This window comes from Dromiciops gliroides, chromosome 3, assembly GCF_019393635.1.
Source record: "Dromiciops gliroides isolate mDroGli1 chromosome 3, mDroGli1.pri, whole genome shotgun sequence".
In the NCBI taxonomy this organism is placed as follows: domain Eukaryota; kingdom Metazoa; phylum Chordata; class Mammalia; order Microbiotheria; family Microbiotheriidae; genus Dromiciops; species Dromiciops gliroides.
In genome coordinates, this window is record NC_057863.1 from 278,473,270 (window position 1) to 278,496,420 (window position 23,151).

Here is a 23,151-nt window from a genome sequence, read left to right on the forward strand (position 1 = left end):
AAAAGTAACTTTGTATTATTAATCCAATTAGTACCCAATTGTCCTTTGCCAAGGGAGATTGGAATGCCCAGGAAAACATAAGGAAACCCTTCAAATAATCAGTATTTATTGAGGGCTTATGAGTTGGGCTAGGTGTTGGTTTGAAGATTATAGTTCATTTATATTTCCAAGTCTTTTAAAGCCATATTTAGGCGCACACACACACTCCGGCCCTCAGGGTTTTCACCAAACCTGATGTGGGATGGAATTAGGGTCATATTGATCGTGAGTCGTCCTCCTACATCAAAAACCACCTCATTCTTCAGTCGTTTCCGACTGTCCGTGATCCCATTTAGCATTTTCTTGGCAAAGATACTGGAGTGATTTGCCATTTAATTCTCCAGCTCGTTTTTACAGATGATGAACTAAATTTAGACGGGCTTAAGCGACTTGCCGAGGGTCACGTAGTTAAGTGTCTATGGCCAGCTTTGAACCTCGGAAGACGAGTCTTCTTGACTCCTAGTCCTGCCTAACGCCCCGAAACCCATATGAAAAGCACATTCTCTCTTTTGCTGAGGAGGGAGACAGCGGCTGTAGAATATCCCGAGAACGCCAATTGTGCGTCGGCTGTTTTTGCTGAGCTGCTGCTTAATCTTTGTCTCTGGGGTGACTCGCGGAGAGGGAGTTAATGGATACATTCGTAAACAACGGTAACGACTAAAGATGGGTTTAAAAGGTCTTTTTAAAAGAAAAAAAAAATCCTCCGGGCACCAAGCCTAACAAGAAAACGAGGAAAACAGAAAAGCGTGGTCTTTCTAAAGAAAGCCTAAACACGACAGTTTTCCCACGGTTTGGAGCGTCTGCGGATGGTCCCGGCTAATCGAGGTACAGACGCACGGCTACTCCTAGGAACAAGTCCTGCGATACCGGCGCGTGTCCTGCTCCCATCACAACAGGGAGGGTTATGGACAGGGAACAGGGCTCGACACCGGACCTCCGGAAGCTGAGGGAAGGGAGGAGAGTGCCGGACTTAGATGGCTACTGACTCCGCCCTCCGAATCAAAAGGACGAGCATGCGCACAGTCCCTCGGTGCCACTCCCAGGTCTCCACTGGGCCTGCTCTGGGGCAGATGGTGCTGTCGGAGCTGGCCGTGCGCCTCAACAGCACGGAGTACAAGAACTGGGTCAAGGCGGGGCACTGCCTGCTGCTGCTTCGGAGCTGCCTGCAAGGCTTCATCCGCGCAGAGGTGGAAGCCTTCCACCAGCGCGTCCTAGCCGCCGCCCCTAACCTGGGCCCCCACGCCTCCTGCAGCGGAGGCGTGCGCTGCACCCCCCGCGCTCGGCAGGTGAGAAGGGCGTCCCGGAACTGCGTGCCCGCACGTCTCCCCGCTCCCTTCCCCTTCCCTACCTGGCTGTGTGCTCTTCCCACCCGCACCCTTTGTCCCTAGGGCTTTGCCCCAGGAACTTACCTAGCTTTTCTGGGCCTCCGACCGGACCCAGGTAGCAGAGTTGGCCAGAGGAGGTGAGGGACCGCAGCCATCACCTCTACCACTGGCGACCAAGCTGCCCTTGGAAGGAAAAAAAACTTGGAAGAATTCAGACTCCCTCCTTCCCCCACCCCACTTAGAATTGTAGGTCTCAGCTCCCACGGACTCAGATCTACTTAACCCAAACTTTTCTTCCAACGTCCAGAGTCTCACATCTTCAACTGCCTCATGAACATTTCGTACTGGATGTCGTGTAGACCTTTTCAGAACTAAACTCGTTCTCTTTCTGCCCCTCCTCCCCCAACCCTCCTTTTTTTCGTAATTTCACTATTACTGTGGCCGGCACCACCATCCTCCCGGTCACGGTCACTCAGGCTCACAATCTAGGTGTCATCCTTGAGTCCTCTCACAGATTTGATCTATCCTCTCTTTGACATTCAAAGCCCTTCACAACCTGGCCCCTTCCTGCCTTTCCAGTGTTGTCACACCTTAACCTCCCCACGCCCCTGCACCCGGTACTCTGGCTATCCAGACACTGACCTCTTGCTCCCCACTGGACGCTCCATCTCCAGACAATGGACATTTTCACTTTTCCCTCCTTCTTTCCCCTAATCTCTGGCTTCTTTCAAGTCGCAGCCAAAATTCCATCAAGAAGCCTTTTCCAACTCCTCTTAGTGCTAGTGCCTCCCTCTGCTCATTAGCTCCAATTTACTGTACATCTTATTTTTACCTAGTTTGCATGTTGTCTCCCCCTTTAAACAGTGAGCTCCTTGAGAGGAGCCTTTCTACATACACTCGGGGCTTAGCCACCATACCTGCTTAATAAATGTTTGTCAACTAACTTACCTTGTAAAATCCCAGGACAGCCCCAAGTCCTGTACTCACCCACCTTCCTTGGTATAGGCCTGCTTACTGGCTAAGGCGGGTGGCCAGTGACACTCTCCTCTCCCCTCCATGGATGAAACTTTCGAGGTGGAAATCCTGTGGACAGCCTAGCCCAATATTACAACGGGTAAATTTTCCATCAGGGGTTGCTCATGTGGGACTTTGTTTTTAATGAACTGAATGTCAGGTGCTAAAATGCAGCCCACCTTCCACCAGAAAACTTTTTTCAGCTGTTTGCTAAGTAATGCTGAGTGGGGCAAAAGAACACTGTATCTGGAGCCAGAACCTCGATCCAAAGCCAAGCTCTGGCCTTTCCTAGCTGTGTGAGCAGCTATAAAATGAGGTTGGACAAGATGACTTCTAAGATCCCTTCCAGCTATAACTATGATTGAGCTTTGTGAACTACAACAAAAAAGGATACCAAATACTTGCCCAGTCCACAAGCACATGTTGGCCACCTTGCCAAGCAAGCAAACACTGCATCCGGAAATTCTCAGAACTCTGTATACCATTTCCTGCCTCCCCTTCTCCCTTTTAGTTTCAGCCTCAATGTCAGTTGTGTGCAGAATGGAAAAGGGAGATTTTGAAACATCACACCAATAGAAATGGAGACATCTACTGGGGAAATTGCAAGCCTGAGCGCTGGCCTTTTGACCCCTGGGAACTGGCAAAGGTAATTTCTTATCTAATACATTTTCCACAGGAACCTATATTAAACTAGCATGAAGGAGCAAAAGGTGTGACCCAAATATAGCGCTGTGAGAGCCCAGATATGGAGTACAGGGAGAATTCAGATCCATTCAATCAGTCAGTAAATATTTATTAGACATCTATTATGTGCTGGGAACTGTTCAACAAGCATTTGTTAAGCCCCTTATTGTTTACCTGGCACTGTGCTAGGTGCTAGAAAGATGAAGACAAAAACAAGACAGTTCTCAATCTCAAGGAATTTACATTCTGCTCTGGGAATACAAGTAAATAAGATAGTGGGTGGGAGAGAGATGGGTACATAGATATGTATATGACAAATACAAAGTAATGGAGAGGGTGGAGGACAGGCAGTTACAACTGGGAGAGTAAAGAAGGACCTTGCACTAGGCTGTGCAGAGAGCTGAGTGTTCCAAGCAGCATAGGTGAAGATGGGAACCCTCCAGGTGTGGGGAGGCACTTAAGTAGGAGAAGTTGTTTACTGGGCTGGTAGGACACTCTAGCAGAAATGAAAAAATGTAATGAATTAGCCTGGAAAGATAGGCTGGAAGTAGATTATGAATGAGAGTTTTTAAAATGCCAAAGGGGTTTGTATTTTGTCCTAGAAGGCATAGGGAACAGCTGGATTTTCTGAGCTGGGATGTGATCTGGACAGACCTGTGCTTTAGGAATAGCAGCTTGGCATCAATACAGAGGATGGATTGAAGAGGGCAGAAGTGAACAGAGAAGATTAGGTTTCTGCAAGTTGTCTAGATGAGAACTGATGTGGACTTGAATTATGTTGGTCATAGTGTGAATAGAAGGAAGGGGATGGACTCATATACCATGGAGGCAATTATAGATCTAGAACTCAGAAAGGGGAGGTTTGATATGTAGATCTGGTAGTCATCTGCTAGCATAGAGAAAGAAGAGAAGATCTATAAGAGAGCCTTGAGGAATACCTACACACAGGATACAGGAGGTAGATAATGATTTTGCAAAGACTGAGAAGAATCAGTCAGAGAAGTAGAAGACCAGAAAAAGAACAGTCATTAAAACTAAGAAAATGAATGAATGATAAAGCAAATCTTATGTTCTAGACATTCCGAGGCAAATAAAAGCAAACAAGATGGTTCCTGTTCTCAAGGAACTTAAATTTCTAATGGTAGAGAACACACACAGGCGAATGGTGGCAGGGAGGAGTGCTTAGCACAGCAAAGGCCTAGAGGATGGTGAGTGGAATTCTTCCACAATTAACTGGTACTTCCCTTCTAGAAATGGTGGTGTTGGTTTGATTTATATTCTCAGGGTTACAGTTAGAATGCAATGAAGGAAGAAATGGTAGAGAAGTATTGTTCTGGGGCTGGGCATAGGGCTGGGCATGGGCAAGAAAAGGTGAATGTTTCCAAGGCAGAAACCTGTGGTTAAAGAGGTGGGAGCCTGAATTCCAGCTTGAAAGAAGAGGCTAATGCTCAAGTATCATGCCAAGGAAATGGCTAGGAAGATGTCCGAGGGTAAAGAGAATATCCAGGTTGCTGCAGAGAAGTCAAGAAGGTTGAGTGTTACAATGAAATTGAGAAAGATGAACATGAGAGACAAGGTCACTGAATTTAACAATTAAGAGATCTTTGGTAATCTGGAATGGTGGAACTATAAATCAGATTTCAAGGGGCTGCAAACTGTAAAGGAGTGGAGTAATATCTCATACATGCCCCTTTCTCACCTCTGTCCCCACCATAACCCTGGTACAAGCCCTCATCACCTCATACCTAGACTATTGCAGAAGCCTGCTGGTTTCTCTCCTTACCTCAAGGCTTTCCCTCTACCCCCTCAGCTGTCAAATGTATCTTTCTAAAGCTCAGATCTTACTCCTCCCCACATTCAATAAATTCCAGTGGCTCTCTATCACGTCCAGGAACGAATATAAAATTATAAAAAATAAAACTCATTCAGAATCCCTCACAACCTGGCTCACTCCTACCTCAACAGACTTCTTATACCTTACTCCCCACCATGAGCTCTGCAATCTAGTGACCCCAGTTCCCTTGGTGTTCCTTGCCCAGGATACTATCTCTAGACTCTGGGTATTTTCTGTTTTGTTTTGTTGTTTCATGGGGCAAGGAGGGTTAAGTGACTTGCCCAGGGTCACGCAGCTAGTGTCAAGTATCTGAGGCTGGATTTGAACTCAGGTCCTCCTGAATCCAAGGCCAGCGCTTTATCCACTGTGCCACCTAGCTGCCCCTAACTCTGGGCATTTTCAATAACTATTCTTCATGGCTGGAATATGGTCCTTCCTCATCTCTGCTTCTAGACTTGCCTGACTTCTTTTAAAACCCCATCTTCTACAAGAAGCCATTCCCTTTCTTACTAGTGCCTGCTTTCTACTGATTGTCTCTAATTTATCCTACATTTTTATTGTATTGTACAGTCGCTTTCATGTTGTCTCCCCCTTTAGACTTCAAATTCCTTCAAAGTAGAGAGTGTCTTTGGCTTTTCTTTGTGTTCCCAGCATTTAGCACAGTGCCTGGCATTCAATAAATGCTTATTGACTGACTGAGTGAATAAGTGGGGTCCCCACAACATTCTGTGTTTTAGAAGCTAAAGTAAGTTTCCCTCCATAGTTACATTTGAATCTCTGTCCCCCCCCCTGAAATCTGGAGGCTACTTAGGACACAGATTTACTGAGAATAACACAGGGCCAGTAACAACCAGGCTGAACCTCAAGAGTTTGGGGGCTGTGCCAAATACAAAGAACCTCAGGACTGAGAAGGTATTGTGGATTCTCTCTCATGTCCCCAAATGAGCAGGGACTGTAACAACACCCTCAACTAAGAAGAAACTTATGGTGCTCTGCAAATAAAAACTGTTTAGGTCAAATCAAATTGACCAGCACTAACCATTTCTGGAGAGTAGGAGGATGGAATTTTTACCCTATGGGTTGATATGATAGCCCTAAGGAGATGAAGACTAATTTAGACCAGATTAACTTTATATTCCATGTGGCCATGTTGCAAAATAATGGTGCTTTTTATAATAGCAAAAAACTAGAAGTGAAAAGGGGGTACCCATTGATTAGGGGATGGATAAGCAAATTGTGGTTTATGAGTATGATTTCTCTGTGTATGTTTTGGACAATGGGCCACTGAACTACCTTCTAGCTCTCAATGTGATTTTGTGAAAATGATGGACTATTATTGCTTCACATTAATAACAAATACAAGGAATTCAGGGAATGTGGGAAGACTTGTATGAAATAATTCAGACTGAAATAAGCAGAACCAAGAGGGTTATTTGGTCGTCATATATTGTGATCACAAAAATATGAAGAAAAACACAGAGACATAATTCAGATAAATGCAGAGACCAATTGATTGTTGAGGACTGAAGCATACCTCCAGTCTCTTAGTTGAAAGATGCTAGGCTACAGGAACAGAAGGAAGCATTGCTGTTAGACGTGGTAAGTGTTCGTTTTTCTTTATACCTCTTTGTTATGAGGGAGGGGTCACTAGGTAGCAATGTCAATTCATACAGAAACCATCCCTTGCCTTTAATTTTTCAGGTGTCTTATGATGATACTTAGGAGGTGCTCCTGTCTCATCCACCAGTGCAGATAACAACCACCACCATTTATCCTGTGTCTCTTATCCCTGTTCTCCTAAGGGGTAGTACTAGATGACCCCTGAGGTCCTTTCTAGGTCTTTATTGTCTTATATTCCTCCTGTAAATTCTCCACAGGCCGTTCGATCTATGTGCTAGGGGCCTTCATCTAGATCTTCAGTGGAGCTGGCAGACTTTTCAGGTCATATATCTCTCTGATCTTTATGCTGCTTCTGTTCACTTCTTACCTGGTAATAGACTGCAGCCATCTCAGACCCATCTGTATGTATGTTACTCTTTGGGTGGCCATCCCTTACATTCAGAGACTCCAGAGTCTGTAGCTGTTCCCATGATTTGTTTTCACATAGCACAACTGGAATAACACTGATGTCAAAAAGACAAGCCCTGGTTTCCAGGAGAAGTTTAGGATGATTAAAAGCACCGTGAGGTTTCTCAAATTCAATTAAGCCTTCCCTTCTTTTAATCAGTTGTGGGTACAGTTCATTGCCCATCTTTTGCCTATGTCTAGGATATGGTCTCATGGATCCAACAGTGTATCATAATTTGGACAATGGGCATTCTCCTCTGGTCCCATGTGGATAACGATTACACATTTCCTTTAGGTGGCTCTACAGTGTTCAAGGGTTTGGTGCAGCAGCACAGTGTCATCAGCTAACAGGAGTACATGAGAGCTGTTCTACAGCAAGTCTTCTTAACCTCTTTTATACCACGGATACCTTTTGAAGTCTGGTGAAGTCTGGGTGCCCCATCTTAGAATCATGTTTTTAACTAACTGAAGTACAGAATTTCATTTAGTGGTTAGTAAAAATAAAGATATGGTTCCCCCCAACCCCTAAGCTCATAGGCCTTCTGAAATCTATCCATGGACCCTTTGATATGGAAGCCAGTTTAAGAACCCCTGATCTAGAGGTCATATACCTCTTCCATTTAGATCCAATTATGGGCATCTTCCATGGCAGCATCAAATATTTGGTCCACATACATCTTCTGTCATATGCCTAGCTTCATAGTAATCATCAGAGGACTTGCGAACAAAGTAGTTTCTGTTATAGTATAATGAGAAGAGTGTTCAATTTAGTCACAGGACCTAAATTTGAATGCTGGTTCTGTCACCACCTTCAGCCTCATTTTCTTGAGGGCACTGGGCTAAAAAACCTCCAAAGCCTTTTCCAGGTGTGACTATGATCCTATTGTAATATCTTACTTAATAGCAATCTTGGATGATGGTGACCAATTCATGGGAGCCATCTTGTTGGAAAAGAGCCTTTAAGGCAATGTTTAACTCTACCAAATCAATTATTTTTTTGTAGTTAATAAATAAGATAATGGAATCTTATATGTCATTTGTGTGATACTAAAGATGGTGAATCTAGTCCACTTTGGAATGTTGCTTGTGAAAACCTTCCTGTTTCCCTTCTCAGATATTTGAAGATGCCTCAAATATGTATGTGAGGGCATTATTCTCTCAACAGATTTTTGTAGAGATGGGTTTGTAGAAATAAGGTTGCTATTGATGTAATAGTTATTGTCATTATCTTAGTCTTAGTTTTCAGTAAATACATTATTTTTTCCCAAGTGTTTATCATCCTCTCTTCCCTCTTTCAGATATCTTGAGAATTGATCCCTCAAGTTTTCACCTCTAGCACAGACCATTTCTGGGTGTACATGGTATAGCCCAGCCACTCTGCCCATGTGGTTTTATTAGCACTTTTTCTACTTCTTTACATGGGAACCATATGTTAAAAGTAGACATGACGTCGCTATACTGCATTAGGGAGAACAAGTTTCTTTTTGTTTTGTTTTGTTTTGTTTTGGGGAGAACAATTTTCACAAAAATCGTGTTTGTCCTCTTTCCATTTTTATTCTTAACTGCTTTTCAAATAATTTGGCGTGGTTGGTGTTTCATGTCAAGTTTTTCTATAAATTTGTTCCTTCCTTCACTGTTTTATGAGCTGATGCTGCACAAAATCTTCCACCATCTTCCTTTATAAGATTTCACAAGAGTTTATAACCTATGCCAGTATTGCCCTTGGCTACCCTTTCTCTTTGCTTGGCAAAGAGATGAAGGATTTGCTGATAAAGCAGTTTGCAGGTTCTTTTGGTCTCTTCTTTGTGGTAATTGATTTACATCAAGTTAAACTTCCTTAGGAAAAGCTAATAGTCTGTGAACTAAAATAAAAGGAGACAATAAGACTTAAATACACAGTAAAACATTATTGAATTGGCAAGAAGAAATGGGGAAGAAAAATATAATAGTTAAGTCTTAGGACCATTACTACCATGGGCTAGAGAATCCGTGAAATTTCTAGATTCTCCTTTTTCTATTACATTCAGTGTGGTTTTAAGCGGGGGGGGGGGGGGGGGGGGGGGGGGAGCTGATTTATGGAGTGAAAGGGAAAGAAGCTGGGCCAGGTTAGTAAGAAAGAAGCTATTTTACACTGGATAGTAGTGCTTAACAATTATATTTTAAAAATTAAATACTGGGGTGGCTAGGTGGTGCCGTGGATAAAGCACTGGCCCTGGATTCAGGAGTACCTGAGTTCAAATCCAGCCTCAGACACTTGACACTTACTAGCTGTGTGACCCTGGGCAAGTCACTTAATCCCCATTGCCCCGCAAAAAAAAAAAAAAGCTAATTCAAAATTAAGTACATTAACTTTTTTAAAATCATATATCAAAGCTTAAAACTTCATAAAATTTTTGGGATACTACCATATGTATGTGTGTATATTTAAAAGTATGCACTGAAAACATGCAGTAATCTAAGAGAGGTTATTTAGATTATTTTATATGTACATATACACATATATGTATGTACACACACACATTTTGATGTAATGGTTATTGCCATTTCCTTGGTTTCATTTTTCAGTAACTATAAAGTACATGATTCCCTCCCAAAGGTTTATTATCCTCTCTAATTTCAGATATCTTGAGAATTGATCTGTTGGAGTGTCACCTCTAGCACAGCCTTCTGTGTGTATATGGTCAAACCCAATCACTCTTCTGATTTTGTTTTTATTAGTAAAATATGTATGTATGTATGTATGTGTGATCTCAGTTAGACTTCTGTCTCCCTCTGTGTTACACTGAATCCTGAGCTGTGATGGGTTGTGTTGTACAGATTTTTCTTTTACTTATCTCCTATAAAAAGTGTCTGTTTTGAGCATCATCTGTGTTTTATAAAGCTTCTACTTAAGCAGCACAACCACTTGTCTTTCTATGAGAAAACCTCCTTACTATTACAATTTGTGAAATGCTAGCACAGAGGTTATGGAGTGCTCCTAAAGACCTTTGAAAACAGGACAAATGCCAAATTTTGTGGGTTAGCCAGTTTTACGTGAGATAAGAAAAACAGATTGGATAAACCCTTCCTTTGAGGTTTCTTTCAGAAAGTTCTCTTAATTATTTAGAACTCTGCTGCCCAACTTGTACTTAGGATTCACCAGAAATCTGATTCAGGCAAGTTTTTGTTTGTTAATTAAAGACTAAGTTATCCTTAAGAAAATAGAGATATGACAAGTGATTTGCAGCTTCCTTAAGCAAATGGGAATTTTGTGGGCTCTGTGATGCAGGCTTTTATGCCCAGGGGATTGGCGGACAAAAAAGGACCAGAGGAATGTGATGCAGTTGCTCTTCTGAATCTTATCAACTCCTGTGATCATTTCAGGATTGATCGAAAGAAAGTCATAGAGGTAAGAATTCCCAGGTACTTCTAAATGCTTAAGTTGTCTGATTTGAAATTTTAAGTCAACCATGAATGCCAGCGAATCTTATGAGTTTAATAGTGGCCGTCACTGGAAAATAATAGTATAAATCGAGTGTGGAAAATCTTTTTCCTATTGAGAACCTCTGATTCATAGGGGAAAAAAAAGGATTATAAAAGTAAAGCAACTTAATTCAATTTTTGGTGGGTTGTGAGGGGGTGTCAAAGGGATACAGAAATGTAAAATGCTCCACTTTTTAAATTGTTTACTCAATAAACAAAATAAATTTTTTAAAAATCACATCCCCCAGACCCTAACATATATGCTGTTCCTGACATAATGATCCATTTACTACTTATTCCCATAATTTAAACTTGCGTTACTCTTCAACTATTACTTTTTTTTTTTAAGTGAAGCAGTTGGGGTTAAGTGACTTGCCCAGGGTCACACAGCTAGTAAGTGTTAAGTGTCTGAGGCCAGATTTGAACTCAGGTACTCCTGACTCCAGGGCCGGTGCTCTGGGGCACTGTGCCACCTAGCTGCCCCAACTATTACTTTTAAAAAATATATATTCCTTAACTATATTGGAGAAAAGAGTATGAGAAAAGGATAAGAAGACTACTGTTTCAGATGGATTGGACTATTGTAAGAAATGGATAGGACAGCAAAAATGGAGAAAAAACATACTTGCTCAGCTCTTTATTCTGCATGTTTTCTGAGCCAAAGAGGATGTTCTTTGAGCTAGACAAAACTAAAATGGCTAAATAAAGAGTTGAAATAATTTGAAACCAGGTCATTAGATCTAGATGACCTTCATCCCAATGTACTAAAAGAACTGATAGCTGTGATTGCTGAGCTGTCAGTGATCTTCAATGGATGTAAAGAATGGGAGAGATGCTACAGTACTGGAAAAGGGAAAATTTCCCTATTTTCTTCCCCCTCACCCCCCGCCAATTTTCTAAAAATTGAAGATAACTGAGCCTTGCAAACTATAGGCCTATGGACTTGAATTCTATTCCTGACAAAATTCTAGAATACACTGTTTAAACAGTAATTAATAAACATCTAGGAGAGGTACTGATCACTATCAGCATGGTTTCTTCAAAAAAAGGGGGAGGGCATGCCCAAATAACCTCATTTACTGACACAATTTTTCAGACCAAATCAGGGGGATTTTTAGCTAGCATTTACCTGGATTCTAGCAACAACAACAACAAAATGTCTTGTCTCCTCAAATTAGAGTTCGAGCTCCTTGAGAGTAAGGACTTGTCTTTTTCTATGTGTATCCCCAGTAGCAAGGACTTGACCTGTAGCAAGGTCTTAATAAATGCATTTTCATTCATTCAGAATATTTGACAAAGCTTTTCCTGCTAGTCTTGATGGAAAGGGGTGAGCTGCACAGTAATAGATTCAGCTAGGTTTGACACGGTTTTGAATAACAACACACAGAGGGTATTTATTAATGGGGCATGAGCTTACAACCAATCTCTCAACAAGTATGTGTCAAGTGCCTCCTACATGCTAGGAATTGAAGATGCAAGTACAAAAAATGAAGGAACCCCCACTCACAAGAAGCTTACCTTCTAATATGGGAGACAACAAGAGACAACAAAAATATATACAGTATGAATATAAAGCGGATAAATACAAATATATACTAAGTAGTTTCAACACAGAGTAGTTTGGGAGGGAGGTTAAATCACAGAGGATAAGCCAGGGAGTATGAAGGGGGAAATAAACACTTACATAGCACCTGCTATGTACCAAGCACTGGGCTAAGCACTTTACGAATATCTCATTTGATCCTCAGAACAACGCTTCGAGGTGCTGTCATTATCCACACTTTACAGTTGAGGAAACTGAGGCAAAAAGAGGTTATGTGACTTGCCCAGAGTCACACAGGTAGTAAGTACCTAAGGCCAGATTTGAACTTAGGTCTGACTGACTCCAAGCATAGTGCTGTATTCACTGAGCCAGCTAACTGCCTCTGTGAGGCTACTTCAGTGAAGCTGGAAAAATAGATTAGGAGTAGGTTGTCAAGGGCACTAAAAGATAAACAGGGGAGTTTATATTTATCCTAGAAGTGACAATATCCTAGAGGAGCCATTTGAATTGAAATGGATAGGACAGTGTGTGCTATAACAACAATCCAGCTCAGAGGCGATGGGGGCCTAAATTAAGGTTACTGAAGGAGCTACATTTAGGAGATGTTGTGGAGGTAGAAATAGTAAGGTCTGATAACTGATTGGATATGTGGACTGAGGGAGAATGAGGAGTATAGGATAATACCAAGGTTAAGAATCTGGGATACTGGAACATTGTTGGTAGCTTTCAACAGAAATCAATTAGCTTAGAAGATGGAAGGTTTGGAGGGGAGGGCAAGATAATGAGTTCAGTTTGATACATGGTGAGTTTGAGATGTCATAGTAACACATTTTGAAATGTACAATAGACAATTGGTGATGCAGAATTGATGGTTGGGGAGAGGTGCTAGATATATAGATCTCTGAGTAATCTACATAGACATGGCAATTAAACCCATGAGAGCTGATGAGGTTGCCAAGAGATTAAGAATATTTCCTATGATCATCCTCAAGGATCTGTCTTTGGTCCTATACTGCCCTCCTTTTTATCAGTAACTTGGAAGAAGGGTAAGATGGCAGGTCTGTCAGATTTACTGATAACACAAAAACCAAAAGAGCTAATATACTGAATGACAACCAGGATACAAAATGATCTAACTTTTTTTTTTTTAAGCTAACAATGGGTCACATCTAACAATGTTAAATTTAACTCTAATCATTGTAAAGTACCATACCTGGATTCAAAAAATCAATTTTACAAAGAGAAAATGGGGGAATCTTGGCTGGATAGCAATTAACTTAAAAAAGAACTGGGGGCTTTGGTGGGCTGAGATAAGAGTACAATATAGCAGTCAAAAAACTAATGCAAACTTTAAACTTCTTTAAGAGAGATAAAGAAGGTGATGGTTTTGCTCTATTTTACCCTGCTTTGACCACATCAGGGGTATCCAATTCTGGATGTCACATTTTCAGAGGCACATTAATAAGCTGGAAAGCATGCAGAAAGAGAATGGTAAGGAGTCTTGAGTTCATACCTTATGAAAATCAGTTGAGCAAACTGGGAATGTTTAATCTGGACAAGAGAAGACTTAAGGTGACATGACAGTTCTCTTCAGAACAGTTGGTGAAACTCCAAGGAAGCAAGTTGCACCTACGTGTAAGGAAAAACTTCCTAACAATTGGAACTATTGAGAATTGGAGAGGGCTGATTTGAGAAGTAGTATATTCCCTGAAATGTTGAGGATGTGTTGTAGAGGCATTTCCAGTTGAGTATGAATTCAGTTAGGTGAGCTTCCAGGTCCTATACAAACTTGAAGATTCTGTGACTTCATCTTATTTTTAGGTGATTAAGTGTCGTAATGAAATCATGCACTCTTCAGAAATGAAAGTTTCTTCTACATGGCTGCAAGATTTTCAGAAGAAGATTCAAAGTTTTTTGAATGAATTCAGGAATATTCCAGAGATTGCAGCCACAAGTGCCAGAGTAGAACAGGTAAAAACTTATAACAACAATACATGGGACAAAGAAGAAAACTGTTCAAACATCTGGAGTTTGGATCTTATGGGGCTTACTGCACATTTTAAGATTTTTATATAAAAAAAAGAGAAGTGCTCCAGGTAAGTTCACATATGATGTGAAATCCTCCGTTATTTAGATGCTTTTTTCCTACTTCAAAAGGATATCAACACAGTCTCAACAGCTTTTAATCATAATTCTTACTAAATGATTTTAAAGACTATGCTTTGAATATAAGTTAATTAATATGTTTCTTTTCTGTAACCAAATAGCTACTAACATCTGATTGGGCTGTCCATATCCCTGGGGACGATCAGTTTGATGGGCCTGAAAGTGAAAATAGGCTTTACCTCAGTGAAAGTGAAATTAATGAAATTGAAATGCAATTATTAAGGGAAAAACTTCAAGAGAGTTATCTTCAAGCAGAAGAGCAAGCAGTATCACCTGAAGAGGTAAAAATCACATGTTGTGTGTTAAAATTCTTTCTAAAAAATCCATTAGAAGAGATTAGTAGTCCAAGCATGCTTAATGAACATTTCCTGTTCTGGTTTATAAACCAAATAATTGTTGGTAATTAATATCTCATAAATATAGATTAGTATTTTTTTAAAATATGAATCCTGGTCACTATATCAAAAGTATAAGTAAGTCAGTCAGTCAATAAACATTTACTAAGTGCCAACTATATGCCAACCACTGTGTTGAGTGTTGAGTATACAAAAGGAGGGAAAAGACAGTCCCTGTCCTCAAGGAATTCACAATCTAATTGGGAGACAACAGGCAAACAAATATGTACCCAAAAAAGGTATATACAAGATAAAATGGGAAATAAATGAAAGGGAAAAGGCACTAGAATTAAGAGGGGTTGGGAAAGACTTTCTGTAGAAAATGAGATTTTAGTTAAGACTTAAAAGGAAGCCAGTTAACAAAGACAGGAGGGCAAGCATACTAGGGATGGGGTAATAGTCTTTGGAACAGCCAGAAGATCAAGGTCACTAGATCAAACAGTACATGTCAAGGGGTAAAGTATAAGAAGACTGAAAATGTAGAAGGAGACAAAGTAGAAGCACTTATTGTCAATGGCCATCTCAAGGAGTTCAGCCACAAAGGGCAAAAGAGACATAGGACAATAGTGGGGATGAGGGAATCAAGTGAGGGTTTTTTGGGGAAGCCTTGGGCATATTTGTAGGTAATAAACTGGGAGAGTTTGAAAATAAGTGGGCAGATAGGTGGCGCAGTGGATAGAGCACTGGCCCTGGATTCAGGAGGACCTGAGTTCAAATTTGACTTCAGACACTTGACACTTACTAGCTGTGTGACCCTGGGCAAGTCACTTAACCCCAATTGCCTCGAGCCCCTCCCCCCAAAAAAAAGACTGACTGAATGAAAATAAGTGAAAGAGTGGGAATGACAAAAGGGTGGCTGTTTGTTGGAGGATACACAATAGAATGGAATTGTTTAAGGGTTTAGCCTTAATAGAGCAAGGTTACGTCATCATGTGAGACAAGAGTGAAGGAGGAGATAGTGGCATAAGTGGTCTATATGATGAGGAAGACGGAGCTCAGAATAAATGGTCTCAGTTTTTTCTGTAAAATATGAGGCAACAAGGTTCTCAGTTGAGAACTATATAAAATAGCAATAGAAAGAATACTGTATACAGACAGACAGAAGTACTGAAGGCCTAATTAGATTTAGAATCATTAGACGACCCTGAACAAACTACTTCCATTCACCTGATTCCTTTTCTTTACCTGTACTACTGATAGCATGGTTATCATTTTCCACTGGCCTCTTAAATAGAAGGAAGATGTTTTTTTTCATGGAATTACTCTATTCCAATAGCCTCAGAATAAGAATGCACTAATTCTGTAGCACCACAAGACAAGGCTGCATTAGGAAGTGTGATTTCCAAGAACAAAGAAAGAATAGTCTCTCATACCCTGCTCTAGGCAGTCAACATATGGAGCATTGTTTTCAGTTCTGAATATCACAGGTTAAGAAAGACATGGATAAGATAAGGAATATCCAGAGGACAGGAATAGGACAGTAAAGGATTCATACTAAATGGGGAATCACTTGAAAGAATCGGGGAAGACTGGAGAAGACTGGTCTGAATTGGGGGAGGGAGGGTAGGATATGATACCTGTCTTTCCATTATTGGAAGGGCTCTCATGTGCAAGAGAAATTAGACTTGTTCTGCTTGCCCCCAAAGGGCCAAACTAGAAGCAATGTGTGGATGTTACCAAGAGACATGTTGTAGGAAATTCAAGCTGTCCAAAACAGGAATGGGGTACCATAAAAGGTGGTGAATTCTCTTTCATTGGAATTTTTCAGGCAAAAGATTGATGACAGCTATCCAGTTCTATTTTAATAGAGATTCCTTTTGCATATGGGTCAGACTGGATGCCACCAAGGTCCTTCTCAATCCCAAATTGAATGATTCTTTTAATAGGTGTTAAAACTCACGAGAGGTTCTTATCTTGGGGTCCATGAACTTGTTTTTTAAAAAATATTTTTATAATGGTACATTAAGATAATTGGTTTCCTTCATAGCTTTCTGAATTTTATTTTATGCATTTTAAAACAGTCTAAGAGTTGGTCCCCAGGCTTTATCAAATCACCAAAAAGTTCCATGACAGAGTTCCCAAGGAAGGGGAAGGGGGTACGGGAGTAAGTATTTATATAGTGCCTACTATGTGCCAAACACTATGCTAAGTACTTTTATAAATGTTATCTTATTTGACCTTCACTACAGCCCTGCAGGATAGGTGCAATGCAGTTGAGAAAACTGAGGCAAAAATTAAGTGACTTGCCCAGGGTTAAACAATTAATAAATGTCTGAGACCACATTTGAACTCAGGTCTACCTGATTCCAGGCCCAACACCACCTGCCTCCAAGAAATATATAAGACAAACACTTAGAATAGGTAAGTTAAAATATGGTAGAGAATCTCCAAAGTATCAGATATTCTGAAAATAAAAGATTTATAACTCAAAAATACAGAAATACAATAAGGAGAAAATTCAGCAGGAGAGATGTCAAAGACAACTTTGGATTAAACACAAGGAAGACTACTTAAAACTAATTATGCGTTGTTATTCACTTAATGACTATTTATTGACAGTAAATACTTAAAATCTTAAGATTCTCTGTTCTGCTTTTGGTTTGGACTGGATGGCCACTGAGGTCCCTTCCAATCTCGAATTCTGTGATTCTGTTAATGGATGTGTTAGACTTTTAAAGTTTCTTAAGTTGGGGTCTGTAAACTTGGTTTGTTGTTTGTTTTTTTCCCCATGGGTTGTTTTTTATTTATTTTTGTTTTTTTATTTTTTTTTATTCTATTTTTGTGGGTCAATGAAGGTTAAGTGACTTGCCCAGGGTCATACAGCTAGTAAGTGTCAAGTGTCTGAGGCCAGATTTGAGCTCAGGTCCTCCTGAATCTAGGGCTGGTGCTTTCTCTACTGCGCCACCTAGCTGCCCCTATAAACTTGGTTTTTAAAAAACATTTTGTTGTCTATAAGATAATTGGTTTTATTTATAAGCTTTCTGAATTTTATTTTAAAACATTTTTATATTTTACTTTATAATATGCTTTAAGAATTTTAAAATATTAGAAGGGGGCAGCTAGGAGGCGCAGTGGATAAAGCACCGGCCCTGGAGTCAGGAGGACCTGAGTTCAAATCCTTTCTCAGATACTTAATACTTACTAGCTGTGTGACCCTGGGCAAGTCACTTAACCCCAATTGCCTCACCAAAAAAAAAAAAAAAAAGGGGAAGGTGCTATTTACCAAATCCTCTGTTTTACTAGCACATCTTTAATTCTGCCTCGCTATTTTCAAATGACATTTGAGTCAGCATTCATTTTCCTTTCAAAGCCCCTTTGCTGCAAAGTCCTAATGACCAAGGTAGAAATTGGCACCTTACCTCCTAGCAGCTGTGGAATGCTGGTCTGGTTAGAGCTAGAAAAGCCCATCCTAAGACACTCTCATTTCCACTACCATTGCTACCATATTTTCTCATTTCTCTCCTGAGGCACCTATACTTAATCTTCTTGCTCATAGGACTAGAAGAAAATAAAAGCAGTGTCATAAGAGCAGGCAGGGCCTTAGTCCTGAAACACTATGAGAATAGTTTTTCCTCATTATAATTCTGTGTCTTCCATTCATTAAAGTATGGGGCCCAATAACCTTTTCCCCTTATATTTAACAATCCAAAGTTTTTTTCAAAACAGATAATAGGAGTGGAATGACTTGGGACTTGACTTGAAGCTGGTCCATTAGGAAGCTAAGAGTGACACTGGCACTTCAAAGTAAATGCACAGTGGTATGTGAGTGGAAAGCGTGAAGACTCCTCAGGGATAGCAAAGGACATTGTGGCAGCCATAGCTCGTAATCTCCTTTTATTTTCTGAAGTTTGCCTGAGCCTTAACGATACATAAAATTATAAAAAAAGGGGGGGCTATGTTAAAATATACAGCACATGTATACAAATGATAGTAAAATACTTTCAGAAAAAGAGCCAAATGGGATCAGAAACTGTTCATGCTGTGTTTGGATCAAGTGACAGCTTAACGAGTGGTGTTCATCAGAATGCAGCTTCAGGCTTAGCAGAGCCCCATGTCGGGCTGGGCTGGAGCCATAAGGCATCTTTCACATCCTTCAAAGTGTGAAGATGCTCACCACTCTTTTTATGGACTTTTTAACAAATTCAACTAAAATCCTTTTATAGGAAAAAAAAACTAAATGCCTTGGTACTCCCTGCTCTGATTCAAAAGCAGGCAGTCTAAGGTTAAAAACAGCTCTTGACCACTGGTATACATTTTTTTTTAAACACACTTAACAGTCAATGCACTGACCAACACGATTGCAGAAAGTGAATTGATAAAGCTTATCTCCCACTTGAGAGTTAGTAGACTAAAGGTGCAGCATGAGACATATATTTTCAGATAGCCAATGTGTAGATTTGCCTTGCTTGACTCTCCTTATCTGTTACAAGGGAAGGCATTTAGGGGGCTTGGGGTAGGAAGAAAATGGTAGGAGGGGGTATAGTGATATAATACCAAGAAAGAAAAAAAGGATCAAATTTTTTTAATGAACAGAAGAGAACAAAAGCAAATTCAGAGGGAAACATAGCTCTAAAAGTAATAGGTTAAATTTATTATATTATATAATGATGTATATTATATATTACATACTATATATTTTAATTTAAAACTATATGTATGTTTCATATAGTTCTTGTTTTTGACTTTGGGAAATGTCCATTTTTGTTGTGTTTGTCAAGCTTAGAATAGCTAAAAATAAAAATCCGGGGGGAAAAATATAGTGGACTCCACACCAACAAAAGCACTATTCTTTAGGCATTAGTTAAGGGAAGTATCTCTTCAGAAACTGTTTGAGAGCTTTAAGTAGAAACTACTACACCTACATGGCTGCAGCGATGATCAAATTAAGATCAGATCCATAAAATGCTTTGGTAAGTATAAATCCCTATATTAATGTTAAGTATTAATCTACATGGCAAGTATATTATATTTAGTTGAGATGATGCAATATATACCAAGCAAAATGCTCAGGGTAGCTAGGTGATGCACATGGATAGAGTGCTGGTCCTGCAGTCAGGAAGATTACTCTTCCTGAAGTCAAATCTGACCTCAGACATTTACTAGCTGTGTGACCCTGTGCAAGTCACTTCACCATGTTTGCCTCAGTTCCTCATCTGTAAAATGAGCTGGAGAAAGACCGACTCCAGTATCTCTTGCCAAGAAAACCCCAAAAAGGGTCACAAAGAGTCAGATACGAGTGAAACAGCTGAACAAGTCATGTCATACTAATTGCAGAGTATCTAGGACAAAAGAGGTAATAATAATTCCATGGTACTCAGTACTGGTTTTTATCACATTTGGAGTATTGAGTTAAGTACTCTAACATTTTTTTAAATTTTTTTTATTTTTTTGGTGAGGCAATTGGGTTTAAGTGACTTGCCCAGGGTCACACAGCTAGTGAGTGTTAGGTGTCTGAGGCCGGATTTGAACTCAGGTCCTCCTGACTCCAGGGCCGGTGCTCCATCCACTGTGCCACCTAGCTGCCCCAACTCTGTGACATTTTAAGAGGTACACTGACAGGAGAAACTAGAAAGGTAAGGGGAACTGACACATTGTTATATGTTATATATTATATGACATATAGCTGAGATAATTAGAGATATAAATGATTACCTGCCACCACAAGATAACTATCCTTACCCCCAGGGCCGGGCTTAAAATGAAAAGCTTGTGGTAGTAATTTTTTATTTTAATGTTTTGTTTAATTTCATTATTTCAGATCATAAAAAATGTAGAGGCAATGAAGGTCTTCCTAAGAAACAACAAAGATCTTAGAATTAGTTTCAAAAAAGAAATACAAAAGTTGGAAGATTTTAATCTACAGTATCAAAAAAGGTGTACAAAGGACCCTGGGAAGTAGATGCTTGACCTGATAGAGACTAAAGGTGAGTTTTAATGCACACATTTTAACTAAGGGACAGAATTGTCTCTTCTCTAATCTCTTCCTTTGGGAAGAGTATTAGGGTTATTTAAGAATTCAAATTATGTTTATATGCTTAGGACTTCAAATGATGTATGCTATTGCTGGAATGACTTTGTAAGAAAGAATAAGGGCAGCTAGATGGCACAGTGGATAGAGCACCAGCCCTGGAGTCAGGAGTACCTGAGTTCAAATCCGGCCTCAGACACTTAACACTTACTAGCTGTGTGACCCTGGGCAAGTCACTTAACCCCAATTGCCTCACTAAAAAAAAGAAAAGAAAAGAAAGAAAGAATAGGCTGTGTCCTTGATTTGCTTCAGGCAATGGTTCTTAAATACAAAAAGCAAATTCATATATAACAAAACTCAGCAATTTTTATACAAACACTATATTGTTGGTTGGCTGGTTTGTTTGTTTATTTATTTATTTTTGCAGGGCAGTGGGAGTTAAGTGACTTGCCCAGGGTCACACAGCTAGTAAGTGTCAAGTGTCTCAGGCCGGATTTAAACTCTGGTACTCCTAAATCCAGGGCTGGTGCTTTATCTACTTCAACACCTAGCTGCCCCCTGTTGGTTTATTTTTAAGAGAATTAACTTTATATCCATAATAGATGAAATATGAGTAGGGGTTCATCCCTAAAATTGTCATTTAATAAAGATGCCTGTTTCTTAGGTAACTCTAATAGGAACAGCTGGCAATTTTATGAAATATTTGTTATGATTCTATGAAAACAACCCATTAAAAGTAACCTTTAGTTTTGACCTGTTCTTTTTTTTTCTGTTTAGAATTTTATTTTCCAAAAAATATGTAAAAACAAATTGACATCAAATTTTTAAAACTTTGTGTTCCAACTTTTCTTCCTCCCTTCCCATCCCCCACCCCCAAGAACTCAAGCAATTCAATATAAGTTATACGTGAGTAGTCATGGAAAACATCCCCACATTAGCTAGGTTGTGAGAGAAAACAGTTAAACAAAACTTCAGATTAAGGAATTGTCAAAGAAAAAAAAATGTGTTTCAGTCTGTTTTCAGATACCATCAGTTCTTTCTCTGTAGATGGACTGCAATTTTCAGGGCCTGTTCTTTCTTTTGATGATTAATTTAAAACCCTTATTCTTTTATTTTAGTGATTTTTTTTTTAGTCAAAATAAAACATGATATCTGAAGATCATCTTGATTCCAGTCTCATTACTGAAGGGGGAAGCATCAAGGTGGAGCTGGCCCTGGAGCTAGGAAGACTTGAGTTCAAATGTGACCTCAGACACTTACTAGCTGTATGATTCTGGGCAAGTCACTTAACCTCTGCTTCAGCTTCCTCAGATGTGAAATGAGAAAAATAACAGCACCTACCTACCTTTCAGGACTGTTGTGAAGGTCAAAGACCAAAGATTCCTCCTTAATTACTAGAAACTTTTATTCAAGGAAGAAGAATGAATTTAATAGCAAATAGAAGTATTCTTCATAGTAATAAAGGATTTTTCTTCAAGATTCTTCTTTTTCTTTATGATTAAAAGTTTGGGTGCTCTATCTTCTCCATAGACCAAAATTTTTAGAAGTTCTTAAAATACAACTTTCTCCTACCCAATAATTATTATGAAAAAAAAGTTAGGCTTTTCTCTGCTCTTAAAAGAGCTATAGAAAGGAACTCTGCAAAGCTAGCTTTATATATGTTAAGTCACTGGATATATATGTCCACTGCCATAGCATTCCTATCTCTTACTGCTTTGTCTGGAAATTCCTAAAATTAAAATAATAGGTTAAATATAAAAAATGGGTTCGTGATTTAAATTCAGATATATCATGTAGATGCTGTTCCCCAAACCTTTGCAATTATTACAAAAATCAAGCTAAGTTGCTTAGTATGGCAGTAGTAAGCCTAGTTTGTGAGAATGGGCATAACTAGGAGGCTAAAAGAGAGAAAGAGTGCTATATAACTACACAAGAAAAAACAATAAAGTGCCAAACTAAAGTGTACTCAGGAGATCCACGCAATTGGCAATAGAATTTTGAGGATGCTAAGGGATAAATTCTCAAAATATCTAAAAGGGGGGAGGGGATACCAAACACTTGGGAAATCTCAGGCCTTATAATCAGAAAAGGGCAACCAAGAAATTAGCATAACTCCCAACCCATATGCTTACTTGCCTATCTCTATAAAATTTCTAGGAAAATAACCTGCACACATATTGAAGGAATTCTTGCTAAAGGCTTGAGAAGTGAACAAGCAAGCATTAGCAGAAAGTATTCTATAGGAAAACAAATCTTTAGACTGAAACTGACTGGCAAGTTATAGAAAAAATAAGATCCCACTCTAAGTGTTTGACTCGGGCAGCTAGGTGGTACAGTGGATAAAGCACCAGCCCTGGATTCAGGACCTGAGTTCAAATATGGCCTCAGACATTTGACAGTTACTAGCTGTGTTACCCTGGACAAGTCACTTAATCCTCATTGCCCCGAAAAAAACCCCAAACAAACAAAAAAATGCATTTGACTCAATACAACACAGCACTGCCTTAAAGATTCCTTCCAAACATTGGGCCCTCTACATATGTCAAATCATTAAAGCAGCTAGGTGGCTCTGTGAATAGAGTACTAGGCCTGGAGTCAGGAACAACTGAGTTCAAATTCAACCTCACTAGTTGCGTGACATCAGGAAAGACACC

General features: G+C 39.7%; 1 protein-coding gene across 3 annotated transcripts; it reads left to right on the plus strand.

The window, feature by feature from the left end:
• The first annotated feature begins 1,058 nt into the window (after positions 1–1,058).
• Positions 1,059–22,282, plus strand: C3HXorf38 (chromosome 3 CXorf38 homolog). Of its 3 annotated transcripts, XM_043991356.1 has the most exons (7): positions 1,060–1,325; positions 2,890–3,024; positions 10,232–10,351; positions 13,790–13,939; positions 14,236–14,415; positions 20,288–20,453; positions 21,616–22,276. In XM_043991356.1, the coding sequence occupies exons 1-6, from the start codon at positions 1,110–1,112 to the stop codon at positions 20,426–20,428; spliced, it is 942 nt and encodes a 313-aa protein (XP_043847291.1). In that variant the 5' UTR covers positions 1,060–1,109; the 3' UTR covers positions 20,429–20,453; positions 21,616–22,276. The 3 variants fall into 3 exon arrangements, with proteins under 3 accessions (XP_043847292.1, XP_043847291.1, XP_043847293.1); XM_043991357.1 differs by lacking the exon at positions 13,790–13,939 and having other exon boundaries at positions 1,059–1,325; positions 21,616–22,282; XM_043991358.1 differs by lacking the exons at positions 1,060–1,325; positions 2,890–3,024 and adding an exon at positions 6,193–6,495.
• Positions 22,283–23,151: the final 869 nt, after the last annotated feature.

What these genes read in the sequence shown, in the direction of transcription:
- C3HXorf38 (XM_043991356.1), top strand. Translation starts at nt 1,110, where the DNA reads ATGGTGCTGTCGGAGCTGGCCGTGCGCCTCAACAGCACGGAGTACAAG. An exon ending in GCACCCCCCGCGCTCGGCAG is followed by an intron (nt 1,326 to 2,889) that starts GTGAGAAGGGCG and finishes TCTCCCTTTTAG; the next exon opens with TTTCAGCCTCAATGTCAGTT. An exon ending in CAAGTGCCAGAGTAGAACAG is followed by an intron (nt 13,940 to 14,235) that starts GTAAAAACTTAT and finishes GTAACCAAATAG; the next exon opens with CTACTAACATCTGATTGGGC.